Source organism: Topomyia yanbarensis, chromosome 3 (assembly GCF_030247195.1).
Source record: "Topomyia yanbarensis strain Yona2022 chromosome 3, ASM3024719v1, whole genome shotgun sequence".
NCBI classification, from domain to species: domain Eukaryota; kingdom Metazoa; phylum Arthropoda; class Insecta; order Diptera; family Culicidae; genus Topomyia; species Topomyia yanbarensis.
Window position 1 is genome coordinate 33,742,909 of NC_080672.1, and position 20,494 is coordinate 33,763,402.

General features: G+C 37.1%; 1 protein-coding gene and 1 non-coding gene across 15 annotated transcripts in view; both read right to left on the reverse strand.

Moving 5' to 3' along the window:
* LOC131692737 (sodium-dependent neutral amino acid transporter B(0)AT3) overlaps window positions 1–20,494 on the reverse strand; it is a 95,491-nt gene that overhangs the window by 9,377 nt on the left and 65,620 nt on the right. For 10 of the 14 annotated variants that reach the window (XM_058979964.1, XM_058979962.1, XM_058979960.1 and 7 more), the window contains 8 exons: window positions 18,988–19,220; window positions 17,438–18,012; window positions 17,220–17,367; window positions 14,092–14,293; window positions 13,815–13,974; window positions 13,594–13,756; window positions 13,324–13,524; window positions 5,694–5,762 (listed from right to left, as the gene is read on the reverse strand). In XM_058979964.1, the coding sequence (XP_058835947.1) occupies window positions 5,694–5,762; window positions 13,324–13,524; window positions 13,594–13,756; window positions 13,815–13,974; window positions 14,092–14,293; window positions 17,220–17,367; window positions 17,438–18,012; window positions 18,988–19,220 (1,751 nt within the window). Of the gene's footprint in view, window positions 1–4,651; window positions 5,087–5,151; window positions 5,401–5,693; window positions 5,763–13,323; window positions 13,525–13,593; window positions 13,757–13,814; window positions 13,975–14,091; window positions 14,294–17,219; window positions 17,368–17,437; window positions 18,013–18,987; window positions 19,221–20,494 lie in introns of those variants that run through there. The other 4 variants (XM_058979970.1, XM_058979972.1, XM_058979971.1 and 1 more) reach the window with 4 other exon arrangements.
* Trnav-uac (transfer RNA valine (anticodon UAC)) lies at window positions 18,816–18,888 on the reverse strand. Its single transcript has one exon. It is a non-coding gene; the product is annotated as a tRNA-Val (tRNA).

Below are 20,494 nucleotides of genomic sequence, written 5' to 3' on the forward strand. Positions count from 1 at the left end.
TGAACATGAAGCTCGACGTAGCAGAAGTTAATGCGGTGCAATTCCATCATTTACGTCATGCGGTACTGATTATGTTCAAAAACATTAGTCAGGCAGAATCATTCGCTTCCCAGAACAACATGAAACATGTCGTCGGATGTAATGACATGACATTTTATACAGTATCACAACGTATATAGATGTTGACGTACTCGTACTCGTACCACGTACTCATTCCTCCGTTATCAGAAAAATCATGTCAAAATACGGAGAGGTGAATAGTGTTACGGAAGATACTTGGAGGAACTGCTTCCCAGAACTCCGCAACGGTGTTCGTGTGGTGAGAATGCGTCCGACAAAACCTATTCTCTCTTACTTGACTTTCCCATGCACATCACCTCAAGGTGTTGAATATTCTCAACGAACACTAATCACGTACCCGGGCAGATTCCTACATGTCAATATTGTGATCAGCCGCTACACCACGGGAAACCTTGCGCAGACACTGCTAAGGAAATTCCACGTGATACGCCCTGAACCGGTTTACAGTCTTCGTATGGTAAACCACACCTGTTTGGTAAACCAACGACTGCGGACCGGGCATTCACTAACCCCAGCTCAACAACGATCGAACCCAGTACCACTAAACCAACTGCCATTACCAACATCGAAGTAACAACGATTATAGCAAATGTTTCCAATCCAACAACCAACACCACCAATAAGGAATCAAATACCGATTAAGAAGGATTTATAATAGCGACCCATAAGCACAAACAACCAATAAGAACATCCGACCGTGAGCAACATGAATGCAGTACCGATGACGACATGGACGATAACGAAAACACGAGAGAAGACGGACCGAATGACTCCCAAGGTGCGGCGGATAACGCACCTAATATTTCACCACCAAGGAAGAGGATCTCAACACGCAGCAGTAAGATGCGTCAACAAGATCCGACGAATAGACTGTAGCGATATTTTTTTTTTCTATTTTTACATATTGTAAAAACACTGAAAATCCACGGCTCAGTTGTGCTAAGGCATTGAGTTGTATCAAATATATTTAAAATAAAAAAATCAAAACCTGACCAAAACATTAACCATGTATATGCTTCACGCGCAAAATACAAACGTCTGAAACTCTCGATGTACAACAATTTCATTTTTTTAGTTCAGAACAGTTTAATGTTTGTTTTACAATTTAAATTTCTTGAGAATATGGAATAATAACTTGGATTTGTTTTAAATTTGAAATTATTTATATATTGATACTAAGGGGAATATATTTTGACTCGTCTAGGGTGCTTCATCGTAAGGTTTTTTTTCAATTAAGCAAAAAACATTAAAAAAATGAATTGCCGTTGTTAATTGTTCGGAACAACAATAGCATGACATCAGTTTGTAACTTTTTGCCATACGAAAGACCAAAGTCAGGACGCCGGGAGCTCTTTCGGAACCAGATTGTCCAGCAGGTGTTATCATATCCCACAAAAAAGAGGAGATAACTAAATTTGGATGTTCATCGTGTTGAAAAATATTTAAATGAGAGACATATATGGGAAGCCTAAGGCATTCGTTTAAGAGTGATCTGATGCTGGAACACTAGGTGCACGACCAGATAACACGTTTAATGTTACGATAACCGTCATCACAAGCGCAAAGATAGTTTTACATGACCCCAATACGCCAGAGATGCGCATCTAACGTATAATGATTGAACATGACCCGAGATATCACCCGAATGAAGTCACGACCCTTATCCACCCCCTTGAACCAAAGTTTATTGATACCTTAGGGATTCCTAAACTTCCATTGTAAACCCCTTCATGCCCATGTTGTTTATAAACAACAACTTTTTTAAACAGCTATAACTTTTGATTGAGGCCAGATTTGTTAAAAAAGGGACTATTGCCTTTCATTTGAGTATTAAAAGTTACAAGGATCAGCTCTAGAAATGAAGTTATTGAAATTAGTCTGATTGGATTCCGATGGAGCAGTGCTGCTAAGGACAGTTTACGTTGACGATGGAAAATAATGCAATTTTGTTGAAAACTTATTAAAATTATCAATTTAGACTGTCTTTGACTACGTTTTCCACGCGATTGGACTATTGTAAATATTCTAGGAGAATTGTATTGAACATTGGAAGGTAAAAATTGAGCAGCTTCTAGCACTGCGAGGGAAGCATCTATTTTCAAGAAAAAAATATAAGTTTTTTCGTGTTTCTTGATATGACCGTTTTCGAGAAAAAATAGTTTTGAAACCCTACATGCACTAGAAAAAAGTTGGGTAAGAAAGGGTTAAACGAAATTTTCCAATTTTCGAGCGTCCTCTGACAAGAAATACTGAAAAACTCGTTGAAGTTATACGATCTTTCATAAATATCCCCTTCTAATGCCTAAATGTTCGCAATGTCATTACCCGGAATCAAGTAACGCAAAGCAACTCAAACTAGGGTAATCTGGAATGATTTTTCAGATAAAGCACTCAGGAACTTCCATGTTTTCCCCAGGAAGTACAAGAAGTCACGGTGTCATTGTCGGACAACTTTATTAGAAAAAATCGGCATCCGCGAAACTTCAGGATACGAAAGAATGGGCTTTTTCTTTTCATTTGCAACCGCTTGCAAAATAATCGGTTGAGGGGTCTAGAACAACTTTTCATTTTAAAATTTTTTGTTCGAAAACTTAGGTTTTGTAAGGATACTAGTTCACATTTTTGCCACTAGATGGCCCTGTATACTATCCAATAATACTTAAATTGAGAATCTGGCGAAAAATTTCATTGTCTATAACTTCCCAGCAAACAATTTGGTGGTTATAGCGAAATTTCAACTGAGTTATTCATGTAAATATACAGTACAACTAAGTCGTATACAATATTCTATTTACGGACAAAAGTGGAGGAAACATATCTACATCGAGAGAAAATTGTGTTTCAATATACGATATAAACTGTCCATAAATGCGACTGTGGTCGGTTCTTAGTCTGACTCCATGTGGCAAGAAATAGGCACTTTTTATACACTCTTACGACTCAGAACAGTACTATATGCGATCATATTAGGCTCTTGGAAAATATTAATATAAAATAAAAGTTAAGAATCCATTGTTCGACCGCCTGTTTTTTTTAAGAACGAAAACTACTAAATTTTAGCATATGTACATACAATAATCCAATTAATGTCAAATTTGTATCAATTCTTCGAGACCTTTTGATCATTTGCTCTATTATAGTAAAGAATCAATACTAATTTTTAGATTTGCACGGGGCCTACTGTTCTTGAAAGAACCAGAATACAGGCAACAAAATACTTCAGGGGATCTTCGCAATGAAGGTCCATGTCGAAGACTACACCATCAATCTCTACTTCCCGGATGGGTACGCAGACAAGATAAAAAAACTCACAGTAAGGAATCATATTTCCGTGATCAAGGTCGGTCAGAAATAACTTACGTTCATCTGGTCGGATCGATATCAGTGACGGCCCAGTATTGTTTAGATATATCGATGATGTTAAATGGATTATCTTTGGTCCGGAAGTAGACCATCCACGGGCCGGTTGTATTAGAAGGTTATAATTTGTGTTGATAAAGAGACTTAACGGTATTATTTTTGTCATCCGGGGAAATATTCGAATCGACCCATATTGAGCCGGAGAGGTTGTCGGTCGTCGGAGTAGCCTTCCCAATAGCCAACACAATCATGCGGGTTTCACTACCCGCGCAAAGAAGGTTTTATCGGAGGGAACGGTATATTAAGGCAACTAAATTTAAATTAGTGGGAGAAATTGGTACATAGCTGTGGAACATTTGTAGTATCAGTAATCAACAAACACATTTTCGCTTTATAGTCGATCATATAGCCTGTTAACAAATAGTCAAATAACTACCAATTATTATCCGGGAATTTTTATTTTCATTTTCATTTGAACTTGAACACTATGGGTAGAAATCACTCTGGGAATAATGGCACGAGCCAGACCAAAACAAAAGCTGAATCTTCTCGGTAGAGTTCTAACCCAGTTATGAGGGAGGATTTCTAGTAATACATGGACCCTCACCCTATGCTCGTTCATCTTACTACCCACTCGGGCTAAAAGTGTTGCGCCGTCCCTGACCAACCTTTTACTGATTTCTTATTTGAATTCCGGGCATTATTTCAGTTTCGGATTTCGCAATGTATCAAAACATTTCAAATATGTTACAGACCGCATACGAGCGAGAACTAAAAATGCGAGGATACTGGTAAAACTAACTTATCTACAAAAGTATGACAATATGTATCAACCCACATCTTCTGATTTAATATTTTGATGGTAGTGATTTGCTTTAGTTTATGGTTTTAAACACTTATTGAAGAACAACCAAGGGTTCTTGGGAACATCATGCATTTGATACAGTGGGGACACAATCCCTTTACACAGTGTTATTTACAGAATAACCGTTTGAACTATTATATTTATTATAAATTATATCATGCGAATATGGTGCTGTGAACAATAACTATAGAAAACATGTGGAACATTCAACATCAAGCAGTGTAAACATTAGCAAGCAAGCAAGCAGAGTAGTTACCGTATTGTCAAAAATGTCGTCATCTTCCTTAAACTTATGCACTTCAATAATAATCATAATACATATTAGAGTGAATGTTGAGTTTTGTGTTTAAAAAACTGCAATCGATGATCCATCCACGGTGTTGTGCAAGCAGTTGGAGGGGTGTGACTTGCAATATGTTAACATTCACATTCAATTGGTGTATCATTCAGTTTTCACTCCATACAAAGGATCGCCAGTTTCCATCAATTAGTGGCATTCGTAACGGTTAGTGTGTGCTGCTTTCGGTTCTCGAATCGTGATGTGCCGGTTTGTTATTTTTTTTGTTGAAAATCGAACGGTATATTAGTTGGGTTGCAGTCGGGTTATTTAGTATACTACGTTTCTACATGGAGGCATTATTTCTGTTGACTGGTATTACGTCTGTTGTTGGCGGATGTCACAAGGATCGGTTTTAGTGGCGATGCCGTCGTTGTGGACGTCATCAACTTTACCGACGGTCTATCCCTGCTCACTATCTTGTCATCGTTCGGGGTCTATAACTTTCAAATATACAGTAACAATAATGGCCATGTCAATTATCCTTTGCGAAAGGCGTACGACTAGACCGATATCATGTACGGATGATACTGACACACTGACTGGATGATGATTGAGTTGTTTTTTTGTTGGTGGAGGCGCTTTTTCTACACATTCAGATGATGAAAACGACCAGCGGGAATTTGCTACGCTACTACAATGATGTTCTACCATGTCTATTGGTCTATAGAGCAGACGGTGAAGCAATTTAGTTTTTGTTTGTTTTCCGGCTTTATATTTGGGGGAATGTTAGGGAGGGTGAATCCTATGATCGAATCTACCGCAACGAGTTTGGTATGGAAGATGAGACGAAAGTGTTGATTAGTATACAATTAACCTGGTTTGATATGATGCCAGTTGCTTGATCAGAGCGAAAAGTGAGCTTGCTCCGAGGTTACCTTTAAACATTTTTTATCAGTTTCCGTTCTATGATTCTATGATCAGTTTCCGTGACGAAACAATCTCACTTTTCTACCGCTGTGGTCAATACAACAAGTTAACCACATGCATTGCGAAGCAAATATATGAGTATGAGCGATCGCAAAAAAAAAACAATGAAGCTTAACTTACATCGAAGTCTCCGATCGTGAAACGAGTGGCCGCCAGTGACTGTGGCGGAGGCAGGTCTGGACTGACGATCTGTTGGTACGAATACACAAGGCACGGCGAGGGTGTGGGCACAAAATCACAGGCGCACAGGTGGAACAAAGTTGGTTAGCGTCAGAAGAAATAATGAGTGGGTTAAGTTTGGTGAGAGTTAGCAATATGTGTGCGTGTGTTTGAAAAGGACATATTAGTAATACAGTTAGTTAAACTGGAGTACGAAGAGAGAGTAAAAAAGAACGACACTTCGATGTTATCGTTTACAATGTTACTAAAATTTACATTTCGCGTGTATTAACATATTTTTGTACTGAAAGTGAGTGTAGTGTCATAAAAGCAACATAAATATTACCAAAAATTGTCTAAAGTAAAATTAATGGGAAAACAAAACATCACTCTTAAATAACATATAACAATATCAGTTTTTTGTTAGTATCCTAATCAAAAAATAATCTGCATCGCACAATCACATGTGGCAATAATAGTACAGATACTCGCCTTCTAGATAAATTTCCTATAATTCAATTATGCGTTCAAAGTCTTGAGGACTAAGGTCTGTAACACTCAAAAAAAAAAACTGTAGCTAAAGTTAAATGTTTAGATTTTGATAAAAACTTTGGGATATGATTTAAAAAATTCACGTTTTCAAAACATCATCGATTTGTGTAAATATAACTCCTATAAATCCTCACTTTAAACAAGAGAGTTTGTATAAATTTCTAAGTTACCTTGCTGGTAACTCTCACACATCTTTCTCATCTTATCTTTCCAGGAAGCTACCGCGCAATCACTTTTCAATTGGTACATTAAATAAAAAAAATCTTCTTTCCTTGCATATAACGATACTATCTAAATATATAGTCATAATTTCTCAAGCGGCCACCCAAATAAGGTGAATTTACAATTACGTTGGAAGATTTTCGCTAGTATTTGGTATTGTAAAATCAAATCTCGTTTATTTTCAAAAAAATACTACGGGCGACCTAATTGACCGATTTTATCGAACTAACCACCAATAAAATTGTCGTAAGATTGTTTGTTATTTGTTCTGCTCCGAAAAGTTACAATTATGTATACTTTTTAAGCAATTGTTTGTGACAAAATGAAATAAATAGGTGATCTGGACCTCGAGCGGATTAAAGGCACCGCATGGCATTTCATTGTTCGAAAACCGAACTGAAAAAGAAAGCCAATGTAAACACCAAAGGGGCGTTCAACGCTAGATTAGATTTATTCCCAATCAATGAACAGATGAGTAACCGGAACAAATTCCTGGCAAATATCCAAAATATTTTTTTTCTCGATTTTTTATTTAGTTATTTTTTTACATAACTAGTACTGTACGTTGTGGCGAAATTAGGAGTATATCAAAAATTGCTAAGTAATTTTTGCATGCATGCAGAATTGTGATATTTTAAGGGGTTTTAAATCATTTTGCATTATATACCTAGCAATATCGCTTTCTAGTGATGATGACTGTATTAAATAAGACAATACTATTACAAACGCAGTTGAACACAACCATTTGTATAATCTCAGCTTAACACTAACTGAAAATAGTAGCGTTGTTGTGTAGTGCATCTATTTTAAAAATACCACTTTTTAACATTTTATTACAAATTTGAATGATAATAAAGTTAATTTATACGGCGAGATCCAGCAAAGTTACTGAAACTCTATTATAAGATTCCAACTATCCAACAAAACATTCAAACATTCATCCGATCTTGTCAGATCCGCAAATTGCAAGCGATTTGAAAATGTTGCTAGTTTTGCTTATTTGAGGTACATTGAAATACTGTTGGGCCAAATATTATATTTGGAAAAATGTATCTCTATGAATATTTGCACACCTGTCCCTTCCCTTCTCCTTTCTCCAGTGATCATCTCTCCATGCAACTGGAAAACCAAATGTATGCACACAGATCACCTCGAAATTACTAGTATTCGAAAGGATATAGAAAATCGTTCCAAAAACTAGTTATTATCTATTTTTAGTGCATATTAAGGCATAATAACTGTAATAGTTACTCCTCTGTGCAATGGTGTGTTCTCAAACATAATGTGGATAAACGAATAAACAACGAGCGTGTTTGAGTCACACAACATGAAAATTTCAAATGCAAATTTAAAGAAATAGTGAAAATTACTGTAAAGTTTTTCCGCGCGTTCTCAGTTTCACAGAATCACAAGTGAGACAGATATGTGGTCATGGGAAGTGAGAAAACAACCCCATGCCGTACCGTGAGAATTGGGTCATTGAGTCATATGCTGTTTTTGATTTTTTCCGATGCGGCTGACGCAGATACGCAGTTGGACTTTTTTCACTTTAACAAATAAAAATTATTTTATGAAAATGAATTATCACGACCACATTTTCTATTGAATTACTTTGATCCCTATTCGTTTGCAGGGATAACTGTTGAAAATGCTAACCCATGTCGTTAAATTTACTGTCAATGAAGACGGATAGTGTCAAACGAGGACGTGTTTATTAGACTGGTTCAATTTGTGACTTTTTGCTTCACCAGGCTCTACTGATTCCTTTTATGGTCCTTAGTAATTATGCAAATTTTGGTACCGATCGGTTGTGTCTACGGACCCTTCAAACATTTCAAAGTTTATATGGAAATTAAATTCTTAAAAAATCACCTCATCAATGAATTCATGAGAACACTATATATTTTTCAAAAGGTATTCTTCTACTGAACACATTCGTGGAACATTGTAAGTTTGTGGAAATTCGCTGAGAAAAGTTATTAGTTAAAGAAGCAGCATGACTTCAAAACAAGTGGATTTTATTATTAATCATAGCAACCCTGTTTGAATAGCTCCATCGTTATACAAATGTAAACTAGGCTTACCACCCACCGATCCCGTATGGCAGATACAGCTATTCAAACAGGGTTGCTATGATTAATAATAAAATCCACTTGTTTTGAAGTCATGCTGCTTCTTTAACTAATAACTTTTCTCAGCGAATTTCTACAAACTTACAATGTTCCACGAATGTGTTTAGTAGAAAAATACCTTTAGAAATATATAGTGTTCTCATGAATTGATTAATGAGGTGATTTTTAAATAATTTGTTTTCAATTTTAACCGATTTTCCATACTAATTTCCTTATAAACTTTGAAATTTTTGGAGGGTCCGTAGACGCAACCGATCGGTACCAAAATTTGCACAATTCCTAGCGGCCATAAAAGAAATCAGTAGAGCCTGGTGGAGCAAAAAGTCAAAAATTGAACTAGTCTAGTGTTTATATTTGGAAAATTTTTGGAAAATCAATTAAAAATCATTCTGAAGTTTTAAAGGTTGAACATATATATTTTGTTATATTTAGAAAGATGAGCTCTATCAGTTTATGAAATAAAAGGAGAACTTTATTCTTCATTTAATGACCCATCACCCAATTGAAATATCTTCGATACCGGAAGGAACTCCGCCATATCACAAAGTTGCCGGCCCAACCATTCCTACACTAAATTAAATCTGTGGTTCAAATGTCACATTAGATTCTTGGTATATCTGGAAGTACTGGAAACTCCTTGTTTTATCTCAAATTTCTAAGACTGTTTGTTTCGGCTTAGTGTTAGAGCTTCCTCGAGCTGATATATTTGGCGCTTTCCCGCAAGGAAAAATTGAAGCCTTTCTAGAAGAAATCTCATCCCAAGTAACATTTAAAGTTTTATAGCGCACTACAAGAGCAATCAAATTTTTTAGAATTGCTCCAGGGGTGTCATAAGACTTCAATTGTTACTTGGGATGTGCTTATAGTTTGTAAGAGCAGAGAAAGATGTTCCCATAGGGAGATCATCAGAACTGCACTTTTGCTGAGCCAAGAGAACATAATGATTTGTCGTGGTGAGCGCCGAAGCTCTTTTTAGTATTTCTACATAAAGAGTACTTAGAACGTCGTTTAAGGGAACGCTTTAGATTTTTCGGGATCTGTTTGTATGCGGGGCATGGTAATAGATCATGTGGACTCATCCCAATGTGCTGGATTCTAAGGTGTGGCATTGCTATATTGCTCTCTCGCTCAATTTCTGTAAATTTATTACGTAATAATTTTCGACTCCATATATTTTCCATATAACTGTTGTCCGCGTGTTTCACAGAGATCAGGTGAGAGAGTAATAGCATTGCCACACCTTAGAATCCAGTGCATTGGACTCATCCCAAATTAGGCATACTTTCTAGCATTCCCAATGCAAGAGTCATCCTCATGATTCTATGCGTAATTGTCATATCGAGCCTTATTGCTACAATGGTTTATTCGTGCAAACAGCCGTACAGGCCGACGATCCTTTTTGAAAAAATCGTAACTAAAAGGAAAGCAGATCAGCCAAAGGTTTGAAGAGACACGCTATGTTGACTGGAGCAAGGAGTCCTTGAAGTAGCCAATCCCGTGCTTCAGTAGATGTACGCATTACAACCTCGAAGCGGTGACTACACCGCTGATCTCAACTTTGTAAGCGGGCATGCAGACGTGGTAGTTTTTTTAAAAGGCTTGTCGCCAGTAACCTCATTTGCTCGCTTTATATAGAATATCACAATTCACAGGTAAATCTTTTATGGAAAGTTTATTTATGCGCAGTTCTTGAGTCCGGCGCAATGTAAAAACTGAAAGAATACGATTGAAGTAATATAAATTACAAGAGATATATCAAATTGAAAGACAAGTCAGTGGTTAGTATAACAAAAATGTGGTCAACTATCTTCATTTGACGTATGACATCATTGTTTCACTGCCATATGTGCAAAAATATGGGCGGGTAATGTATAGTACATTACTGGAATGTCCTGACGGCACTTGAACTGGTAATTCAAATCTATTGATATGTACCGCAATCAACAATTCACCACGTCTCTTAAAAAAATTCTTCTCTGTATATGGTAGAGTGTCAATATTTATGGTCATCCTGAATTTTAAAAACGGACGCACCTCAAAAGTATTAGCGCCTCCAAAAAATGTCTTATAAATGCCATGAAACGTAGGGATTTTCTGTAATCTAGAAAAAAATTGTTTTGCGCCGGCATGAACATTTTTTGAGTTGAGATGAGATTTGAGTTTGGAAGTGCAGTTTTATATTTTGTATGCCAACTGTCTTCGAAATGAGTGAAGCGTCAAGATCTGATGTCCATTCGTAAAAAAAAAATTAAATTAAGGTTATATATGTTGAGGTCGGCCAAAAAATCGATTTTTTTATTTTTCTATCGTTAAGCTCAGGTTCTTAAAAATGTTACCTCAAATTTTTAAAGAGATCGGAGCAGTTGACGCAAAGTTATAGCGTTTTTCATGTTGCTCCCTTATGAAGGTGTTGCTTATACTTGAAACTTTAAACGCGATTATCTCGAAATCATGTTTCCCAAAAGCGTTTTCGCTGTGACTACGATAGCCGGAAAAGTTTTCAACCGATCTCAAAACTTTTTTTTACTTGTTCGTAATTTAATTGCCGTGTCCTTGAACGATTCCATTTTTTCGTCAAAATATTCATATTATTGTTATGATTTTTTAATAATTTTTTTCGGTGAAAATAGTGATTTTTTTGGAACAATCGTCCCCGTTTCCAAAAAGAAGAACATTTTTTTTTAATCGATCGTTCAAGGTCACCGCAGGTACATATACTAATGATTTTTTTTAGTTTGATGGTTTCTGTTGAGCTGTTGGACTGGAATCGTAGTCACGGCAAACCACTTTGAAAAAACGCGTTTTGCGAAAATGGCTATAGCTTCGACAGTTAATAATATTTTTTTTTATTTTCTCAAGTGGATTTTGCAAATTGGACATTGTACTATACTAAACGCATAACAAGTATTTCATAAAAATATGGTTACATACCTTTATAAAAATTCATAAGACATACATATTTCGAAATTGAATAAAAATAAGTCAAAATGTGTTAATTCGGCTGAATTTTCCTTCGGTGTATTTCGCCCTCTATGCACATTGTCTCTGGAAATGTTATGCCTAAGGGTCCACGAGAGACGTCATTTCAAATGGATTTCAAGACACTACAGCCCTGCATGTCTGTTGCATTTATTGAGCCTATAACATTGAATTCAAAGCGATGACGATTGCAGTCGATGCAGACTATAATTTATGGAAGAAAGTTTTTTGAAATTCATTGGAAATATGTCATTGCGTTGAATTCAGTATATTGGTTGAATAAATAAAAACCCCTAATTTCTTCGCATTTTTATAATTTTACTGAATATTTTCAATGAATTAAAAGAAAAATAGCCTTTCATAAATTGTAGCCTGAATTAATTGTAATCGATTGATGTATAAATATGTATATGTCGTATATGTGTATATGTCGCATGCTTGCCGCGCTTCCATTCATTATCGTTTGATAATGCGAAAAAATCTGCAACAGACATGTTGGTCCATGCGGTAGCGCGGGAATACAAGCTGTTTACGCCTTTAGTACGCTTTTCGAAATCCGTGCGCGGTGACGTTCGGTGAGGATTACCTTAGTTACAAATGGCGAGCCATTTTTTTTTCTCAGCGACATGTGGTTAGCTGCCAAAAGTAGGTTAAGAACACCTTTTTATTTCATTTTAAATTTTTAGGTGCCAAAAGTAGGTTAAGAACACCTTTTTATTTCATTTTGTTGTAAATAATTGCCTAACAAATATACATAATAGTAATTATTTGGATAGGAAAAAATCACAAACAATTTGTGGTGGTTGGTTCTCTAAAATCGGTCAATTGGGTCACACGCAATGTTTTTTCTAAATAAACTGGTTAAAAACAGTGTCAATATTATGACACAACACCCATCTGGATTTGATTTTACAATGCCACATACTACCGAACAATTGGATCTTCTACCGAAATTGTAATTGCATCTTATTTGGTTGGCTCGTTTGAGAAATTCCTACTTTTGTTTCTATAACAATAACAATATATTTATTTTCATTCTCTATAACTCCAGAAAAATATTTATTTGATGTTCTAAGAAGATTTCGACAGGTCCTTGTTTGATACTATCGATCTTTCTTGACAATGGCACCACAGAGGCCAAGCGAATGAAGGTAAAATAATTTTATTTTTATTAATTTTAATGTGTTAATAAATTATTAGGCTGACCATATGGCTTTTAAATATCAACATCAAAATGTAGATGCAAATCTGTCACCAAAACTATAACAAGAATAATTCTGGACATAAGGGTGCCGTTTTAGACATATCTCCAGACTTTGTATATTTCACAAACAAATAATTTAGTGAATTCCCTCCCAGTCACCATTCGTGAAAATAATGTAACACCCCAGAGTCCAAATGTGTTCAATCAAACACAAATTAAGACTTGACAAAATAATCCTCTTATTGTAACTACAAGTGAACATAACATCGTAAATAAATAATTGTCACGAAACGAAAAGCAATAATGGGAAATGAAATTCTTCGTATGGCAACTAATAAAACCATGAACTGTGTGTATGTGGGTTTGTGTTTGACACAAGTCTGTACAATTGTGCCATATAATGGGGATCTGGAACGATAAATCTTGCCATTGCTTTGTCACCGTGACTTTTCATCTCATTGTTGTTGTTCAGGCAAGCTCTACACTTGTCACTAGTACTTACATCATCCTCGTCAATCATCTCCTTCGTGGAGGCAGTCGTCTCATTACGACGGATCGAGCCCTGGTGGATGTCGAGGTCCACCTTCAGGATCTGGAACCGTCGCAGCAGGAACACCAGCGGCATCGGAAGCACAGACGCACAGATCATTGCCAGTGCAATGCCCATCACCCAATCTGGGTAGGATTTATTCTCAGTGGTACCCTGTGGGTGAAAAATTGTTAAAATTCAAGCCTTGACCGTTGGGTTACTGCTTTATATCAGCTGACATACCAGTTCACCATTCCACGCCGCATAGGTTGGATTCCTCAGTATCATACTCAGTATGGAGGATAGTAGAATGCCGAACATGATGACTGGTCCGATGTACCTCCAGGTCATCTGCCAGTAGATACCCGGTCGAATTCCAGTCATTTGATAGATATCCTCCGTGAACCTGAACATTTATGTAAAACTTTATTCTTTATATTCGTCTAAAATAATGCGTAACATACTTTTTATGTCCATAGATGTAGATTACCGCAATAGTCTCCATGAGGGCCACCACTACCAATCCAATCGTTCCGGCGAACGAATCGAACATCTTGAGCCAATACTCGCCCGCTCCGGTTGTGAAAATCAATCCCACGCAGAAACAAATCACACACACGACGCCTGTTTGGAGCGTGAATCAGAGCCCCCACAATCAGGTCATTGCGAGTGGAAATAGAGGTTAATGGAATTGTGCCCCTTCCAGCAGACATCTAGGTTCTAGTAATATTCGGTACTCACCGGTAACGTACGGTTTTCTAATCCGCTTAAAGATATCGATGTCGAATATCGTACACAGCATTCCTTCCAGGATACCGATTTGCGACCCCAGTCCGAGCGATAGCAGCATTGTGAAGAAGAGAACCGCCCAGAACGGAGCACCTGGCAGTTGGACGATGGCCTGGGTGAAGACGATGAATGCGAGTCCGGTACCTTCGGCGGCCTGTTTGCGAAAAACAAAATCGTGAAGTCAGAATACAGAGGAATCAGAATGCATGTTGTGTTTTATTTGTTATCGTCGCTGTTGTGCTACGTTATGACAAGCACCATTTAGCATTTTTCGAGAAATACGATTTTAAAATTTTGAGATTGAACATATCTTGAAATTTATCAATGTTAGGAGCTTTTACTGCTGCTGTAGTTGCTGCTGAACCACAAACGAACGCTGGAATACGCACAGCGTTTCCGACTGTTATAATGCGCATACTACCTCCAAATCAACAACCAGTACCAGGTACCACCAACAATAAAGTAAATGACATAAAAACGCGGATAATCTGCATTCATGGATAATCCGCGTAAAATAAGTTAATAAGCCATTAAATAGATAGTTCACTTCAATATGTTTTTTTAAATTCAGAATCATAGTGTGCTGGTGCAGCGAATGTGGTTCAGGCTTCGTAAGCCAGTCGTTGTATGTTCGAATCCCAACCAGAAAAGATTTTTCCATGGGCATTGCAGCATTATCCCTACAATTGCCTTATACGCTCAGAAAATATAGATATTGCAAAGTTTATTGAAACAAACAGCGAACATATTTAACAAAGGGATTTTGGGGTGCTTCTCTGTTGTTGGCCCACTTATCCTGACTATTCAAAAATACAACAGAATATATTCTATTGACACAAATTGGGAACCACAGGACATTCATTTCGATAGGACAAAGTTCATTTGTGAATTAGAAGGACCAGTGGAAGCATCGTTTCTATGCAGTTTGCTTAGATAATCACATAAGAAGTTTTGCTGACCTGACAAGGCAGTTTTGGTTAAAAACCGTTGTGAATTTTCCTTGCAGACACTCAGACTTATTATTTCTTAACCCAATAGACAAATGGAGCGAAATCGGAGAGATTTGAATTCCCATTTAATTTCGAAGTATTTATCACATTTATAAATAAACTGCGGAAACTAATTCTCTCAGAAGAAGAGAAGATCTGCCGAAAGCGACACAGAAAACTAAAATTGGCCCACCTTTATTTTAAGCAAAGCCATCAATATGGAGAACCAACAGAACAGAAATTTTAACTATAAGTTCACTGCAGATTTGTCTGTATTATCACTGCAGATTTGTAATGTAATATGCGGTAATTGAAGACGAACGGAGCATTTTCTCGGAAGACTTTGGGAAATCAGTTGACGCTAGGCGTTTGAAGGTGACGGATGGAGCATTTTTCCAAGAAACTGTACTTGCAAATCGGTTAACTGAGCAGACAAGTTATCGGGGAAATGAATCAGGATCTATGAATGAAAAATTCAAATAGATTTTTCTTGAATATTTTTTCTTTCGCTAAATTTCCGATGAAAAAACCCCGAAAATCCGATTTCCAAAAGACTGTTTGACTGTGAAATCAGTGTACGCTAGCTGTTTCAAGATAACGGACGGAAAATATTTTCAATAGACTTCATATCAAGACCAGTATGGTGGATTGTTGTTCACGGTGAATAATATTAGAGTTGAATTATAATTTAAGACCATCTCACTGGCGTTAGTTGGCCAAATTCGTCGATTACTGCCAACGTTATTCGAAACAGTTTGGAGCCGCTTCCGAAAACAGATTTGCAACCTTCTGACCTTCCAATCCTGCTTCGCCTATGTTGAATACAACCTCGAATAATCGTTTCTTCTAGAACTCAATTTTTACCCGCGAATTCTCTCCGTTCCTCCAACAAATTATCTCAACACGACGGTTTTATTTACAACATCGGTTCCCAGTCTAAGTTCTACGACAATATTTCACTGTTCGAACATAATTAACCCTAGAACGTTGCACTGGGGTACAAATGTAGCCCTACACCTTCTTTGGAGCTGTGTGAAGACGAAAATTCGGCATTTATCGACGTGGGACCCTAACCATAATTCAATTTAGAGTTCCTAGTGAGAGTAGGGAAAGGTGGTATAGCTATTTTATTTATAGCCTTCGTGAAAGCAGGTGTCAAAGTTGGCTTGGGGTACATTTTTACCCCAGTGTACGGTTGCCTTTAGCGTTTCGTTAGGTTTTGTGCTGTCAGTGGAAATTTGACTCGTGACAATACCAGTTTAAATACTGGTTGTTTTACTACGTAAGTAACAATTAGCATCATAAAATCGTTTTTAATCATTTATTCAATTAATTTAATTTAATTTTGAAGTAGAAAAAAAAATCGTTCTCATTTTTGCTGATTTTTATTGTTGTAATGTTTATTTTTTATAGTTTTTCAAAACAATGACTCGCAAATATAATTTGCGCACAGTAACTGCTGTAGTAGTAACGTTGCGTGTATTACTGGTCAGAAACATTTTTTGCATTTAAATTTCCACCCCATTTCGCGGTATTTTCCAAAACCCGATTTTTAAACTTTCACTCTTCCAAATAATTGCACTTTTTCATAAATATCAAAATTCCATTTTATCCCTTTTCTAGACCATTCTTTCAACTTTTAGAATCATTTGATTTTTTGAAATCGGTTGAAAATTCGCAAAATTATAGTAATTTTTGTGAAAAAAGTCAAACCCGCGATTTTTTCACTTTTTTTGGTTCTAACCAATTTATGTATCATTGATTCAATAAATTCCGTACTTTCACTTACACAGCTGTTTTCGCATATAAAAAAACGAAAAGAAGTGATGTGCTATACATTTCTTTTATTTGCATTTTTACCTGCGAAAATTGCGATCAAAGCGTGGGGTACATTTGTACCCCAGTGCAACGTTCTAGGGTTAAAAAGGGTTGCGAATTTCCATTCTTGGAAACTTTTACGAGGACAAAAATTGTTAGTGTCTAACTTGTGCCTATGGCTACTACGATCCGTCGTCGTATCTAAATTGTCCACGTGGTAGATGAACGGATCTTATGCTTAAATGTAACTGTTATGTTGCGGTCTTCACTTACACTATCCAACTGATCTTCCAAACTGCAATGTTCCAAAGTCCAATTCGCAGTTGCCACTGGATCCAGTCCGTGCATGGCTTGTTCGTATTCCGCATTATCGATGTGTATTGATGGAAGTACTCCGTGTTTCACAAGGATGCCCTTATTGCTGCAATAGTGAGGATAGCAAATATTATTGTAGAGCACAAATACTGCACCATCTTTGCAAAGAAACTCACACTGTAATACACCTATCGACGCCGACCGTCGCTTTGTAGCCGAGTATAGCGAATATCACAACGCTGGCATAGATGGCCGTTACGGCATTACACACCGATACCAGAATCACATCCCGGACGCAGTTATTCTTTGGCGTATTGTAGCTTCCGAATGCTATCAGCGATCCGAAGGCCAGTCCGAACGAGTAGAACACCTGAGTGGCTGCGTCCAGCCACACCGTCGGTTCCAGCAATTTCTCCACCTTCGGAGTGTACATGTGCATCAGTCCGGCGCCGGCGCCTTTCAACGTGATCCCTCTGATAAAGAAGATCGTCAGCACGATGTACGGGAAGAGAGAGGTGAAATAGACCACCTTGCCCGAACTTTGGATACCCTTCATTACGATGAAGAACACTACCGTCCAGGAGAGTAGCAGGCACAGCACGATCCACCATTTGAAGCCCTCCGGCTGTTCGATGCTTGGCGATGCATCCAGTGTGGTTCGGTACCAGAAGTATGCGGTTTCCGAGGAGCGCTCACACTCCGGCAAATCGGTACCGTTGAGCTGTGGACATTCTGACCACGGTAGGGTGACCTGAAAGGACAGATTAGATATTGCTTGAAATATTATTAACCTCAAAATATTTTATCTAATAGAAGTGTGTAATTCAGCTTCCGTTTAAAGATCACAATAGTTTAGCAGGCTGCTAATAAAGATATGCCGAGGTAATACTAAAGTGAAGTAACTCGTTAAAAACTAAGACTGGCTTGTGAGAGATTAACTTTTTAAGTACAATGAATTTGACTCGAACCGTTCCTTAACTTGCCTAGGTTTAGCGTTGATCAAACAACACTACATTTCTCAGTGTCTTATTGTGGGCAGGGATATCGATTTATAAGTCTTGCTCTTATTCTTATTTAAGTTAAATTGAATCTTATCAATCCAACCTGTCGTACCGACCAAAACCAAACCAATGGCTTTAACATCTTTGATTAGTTTCTAAGAAACAATATAATAACAAAAATGGCCTGAAAATGGTGAAATACTTATGTTTGAACGTAACGAAAATTCAATTTAATACCCAAATTATCGCTCTACCATTTGAGCCAATGCGTTGAATAAAGACGGTAGACGCTGCTCTAAACAACATATTTAAATGGATATTAGAAATGTGGCGAAATAGGGTCATTACACTGAAGCTCAATTTCATAGTTCAGCGAAGCCAGCAAACGATGTCAATTGATTGCTACTTTGGAAAATTAATCACCAGAGCAGATAAAATAAAAAAACACAAGGTAACAAAACATTTCAGTCCTGATAATGTTCACGATTTCATAAAAAATCACACCTGATTCGATACGCACGACTCGTGCACGCCAATGTAAAAAATATCCACCTGATTCCATCCAGGATCGAACTGGAGACCTTCTGCGTGTAAAGCAGACGTGATAACCGCTACACCATGGAACCACGCATGTTGATCGGATGCTAAAAATTCATCCACGCATTCGCCTATATGTACTGTATCAGCTAACATTGTCCTAGCATACATGAAGGCGTAATACTTACCCGAAAGCTATTGAAGAAGTAGTAGAAGCACCAGGTAATAATCACATTGTAGTAGATCGCAACGAAGAGCGTCACGATGCAAGAGGAAATACCTATGCCTCCCAGCCAGGGATGGATCGTGTTCCACACGCCCAGCGCTCCCAGCCGCATCCGCTGGCCCATTCCTAATTCTATTAGGAACAGTGGGATTCCTTCCAGGATAAGCATGATCATGAACGGAATGAGGAAGGCGCCTGTGGAGTAAAGGAGAATATGCGGATGTAAGGGACGGTTTATTGTTCGATTTTTTGGAGTGGTTAATTTATTATTGTAGCTATATATACATAGATATGAATAAAGATTGTTGTTCCTATTCTGAACTTACCAGGGGGTTCTTAAAATTTTGTACATTTGTGACCAGCAATCGATTAACTGCGATTTAATCGATATAGTTACCTCGGATAAGGTTTAAGGAAATTATTAAGTGGCCTACATAATGTAAAGAGCCAAAAATCGTATACATGTTATGTGAAATATCGATAGAAAAGTTCTATCGTTCAAGCTAGGGTTTTGGGCAGAGATAGTTTTGATTCATACACTGAAAATAATCGACACTATAAAACCATATGCAATTTTACATCACTTTCATGTGCGTTCTCAGGTTAAAAAGTAAAAGAAATGATTTCCCTTTGAATTTCACATGAAAATCCATAAAAAAGAATTTCATGTGGTGTTTCAAATTAAATTCAAACAAATTCCACGTGAATACGACATATTTATCCATTGAATGTTCATTGCCACGCTATTGAGTCGTATAGTATGAAATTTCCACATGACTTTCGCATGAAAAACATTTCTGCATGTAAAACAATTGATTTCACCGATTCTTCTGCCTATGAAATCTATAAGTAAAACAAAGTAATATTCACGTGTAATTCATTTGGAAATTTTTGTCAATGGTATTTCTTAAGATGTTGATGTGCTTTTCACACCATGTTCGCATGAATTTCATTTGAAAACCATATTTCTCACACTCGAATGGATATTCAAGTGGCAACCGTGTGCATTTCATATGTTTGTGGATTGAAATAATTCAATAGATTTCCACATGATGTTAACGTGTTAAGTTTTTTTAGTGTAGGATTGAATCGGTAGAGGAACCGTAACTGGGTTTGCCCTATTTTTCAATTATTGATGTGCATTGTTTAACATATTTTTGAAATTAGATTAGCTAGGAGTTCATAATATCCAACCGAGAAAAAATATATCCTGTGCAAGAAAATCTAATCTGTGGACGCAGTTATTGTAAAACTAGAAACTAACAAAACCACCATGAGAAATAAACAGATCTGTGACGTTTATAGTTTTTTCCTAAATATTTTACACACACACACACACACATAACAATTAATCACTGACGCGTGTTTCTTGTTCATTGGATCTGCAGTAATGTATCCCTTGACAAAATAAAATTCAGAACCATCGGTCTTACATGGCAATAGTTTTAGCCACGTGAGTTACATCTTTG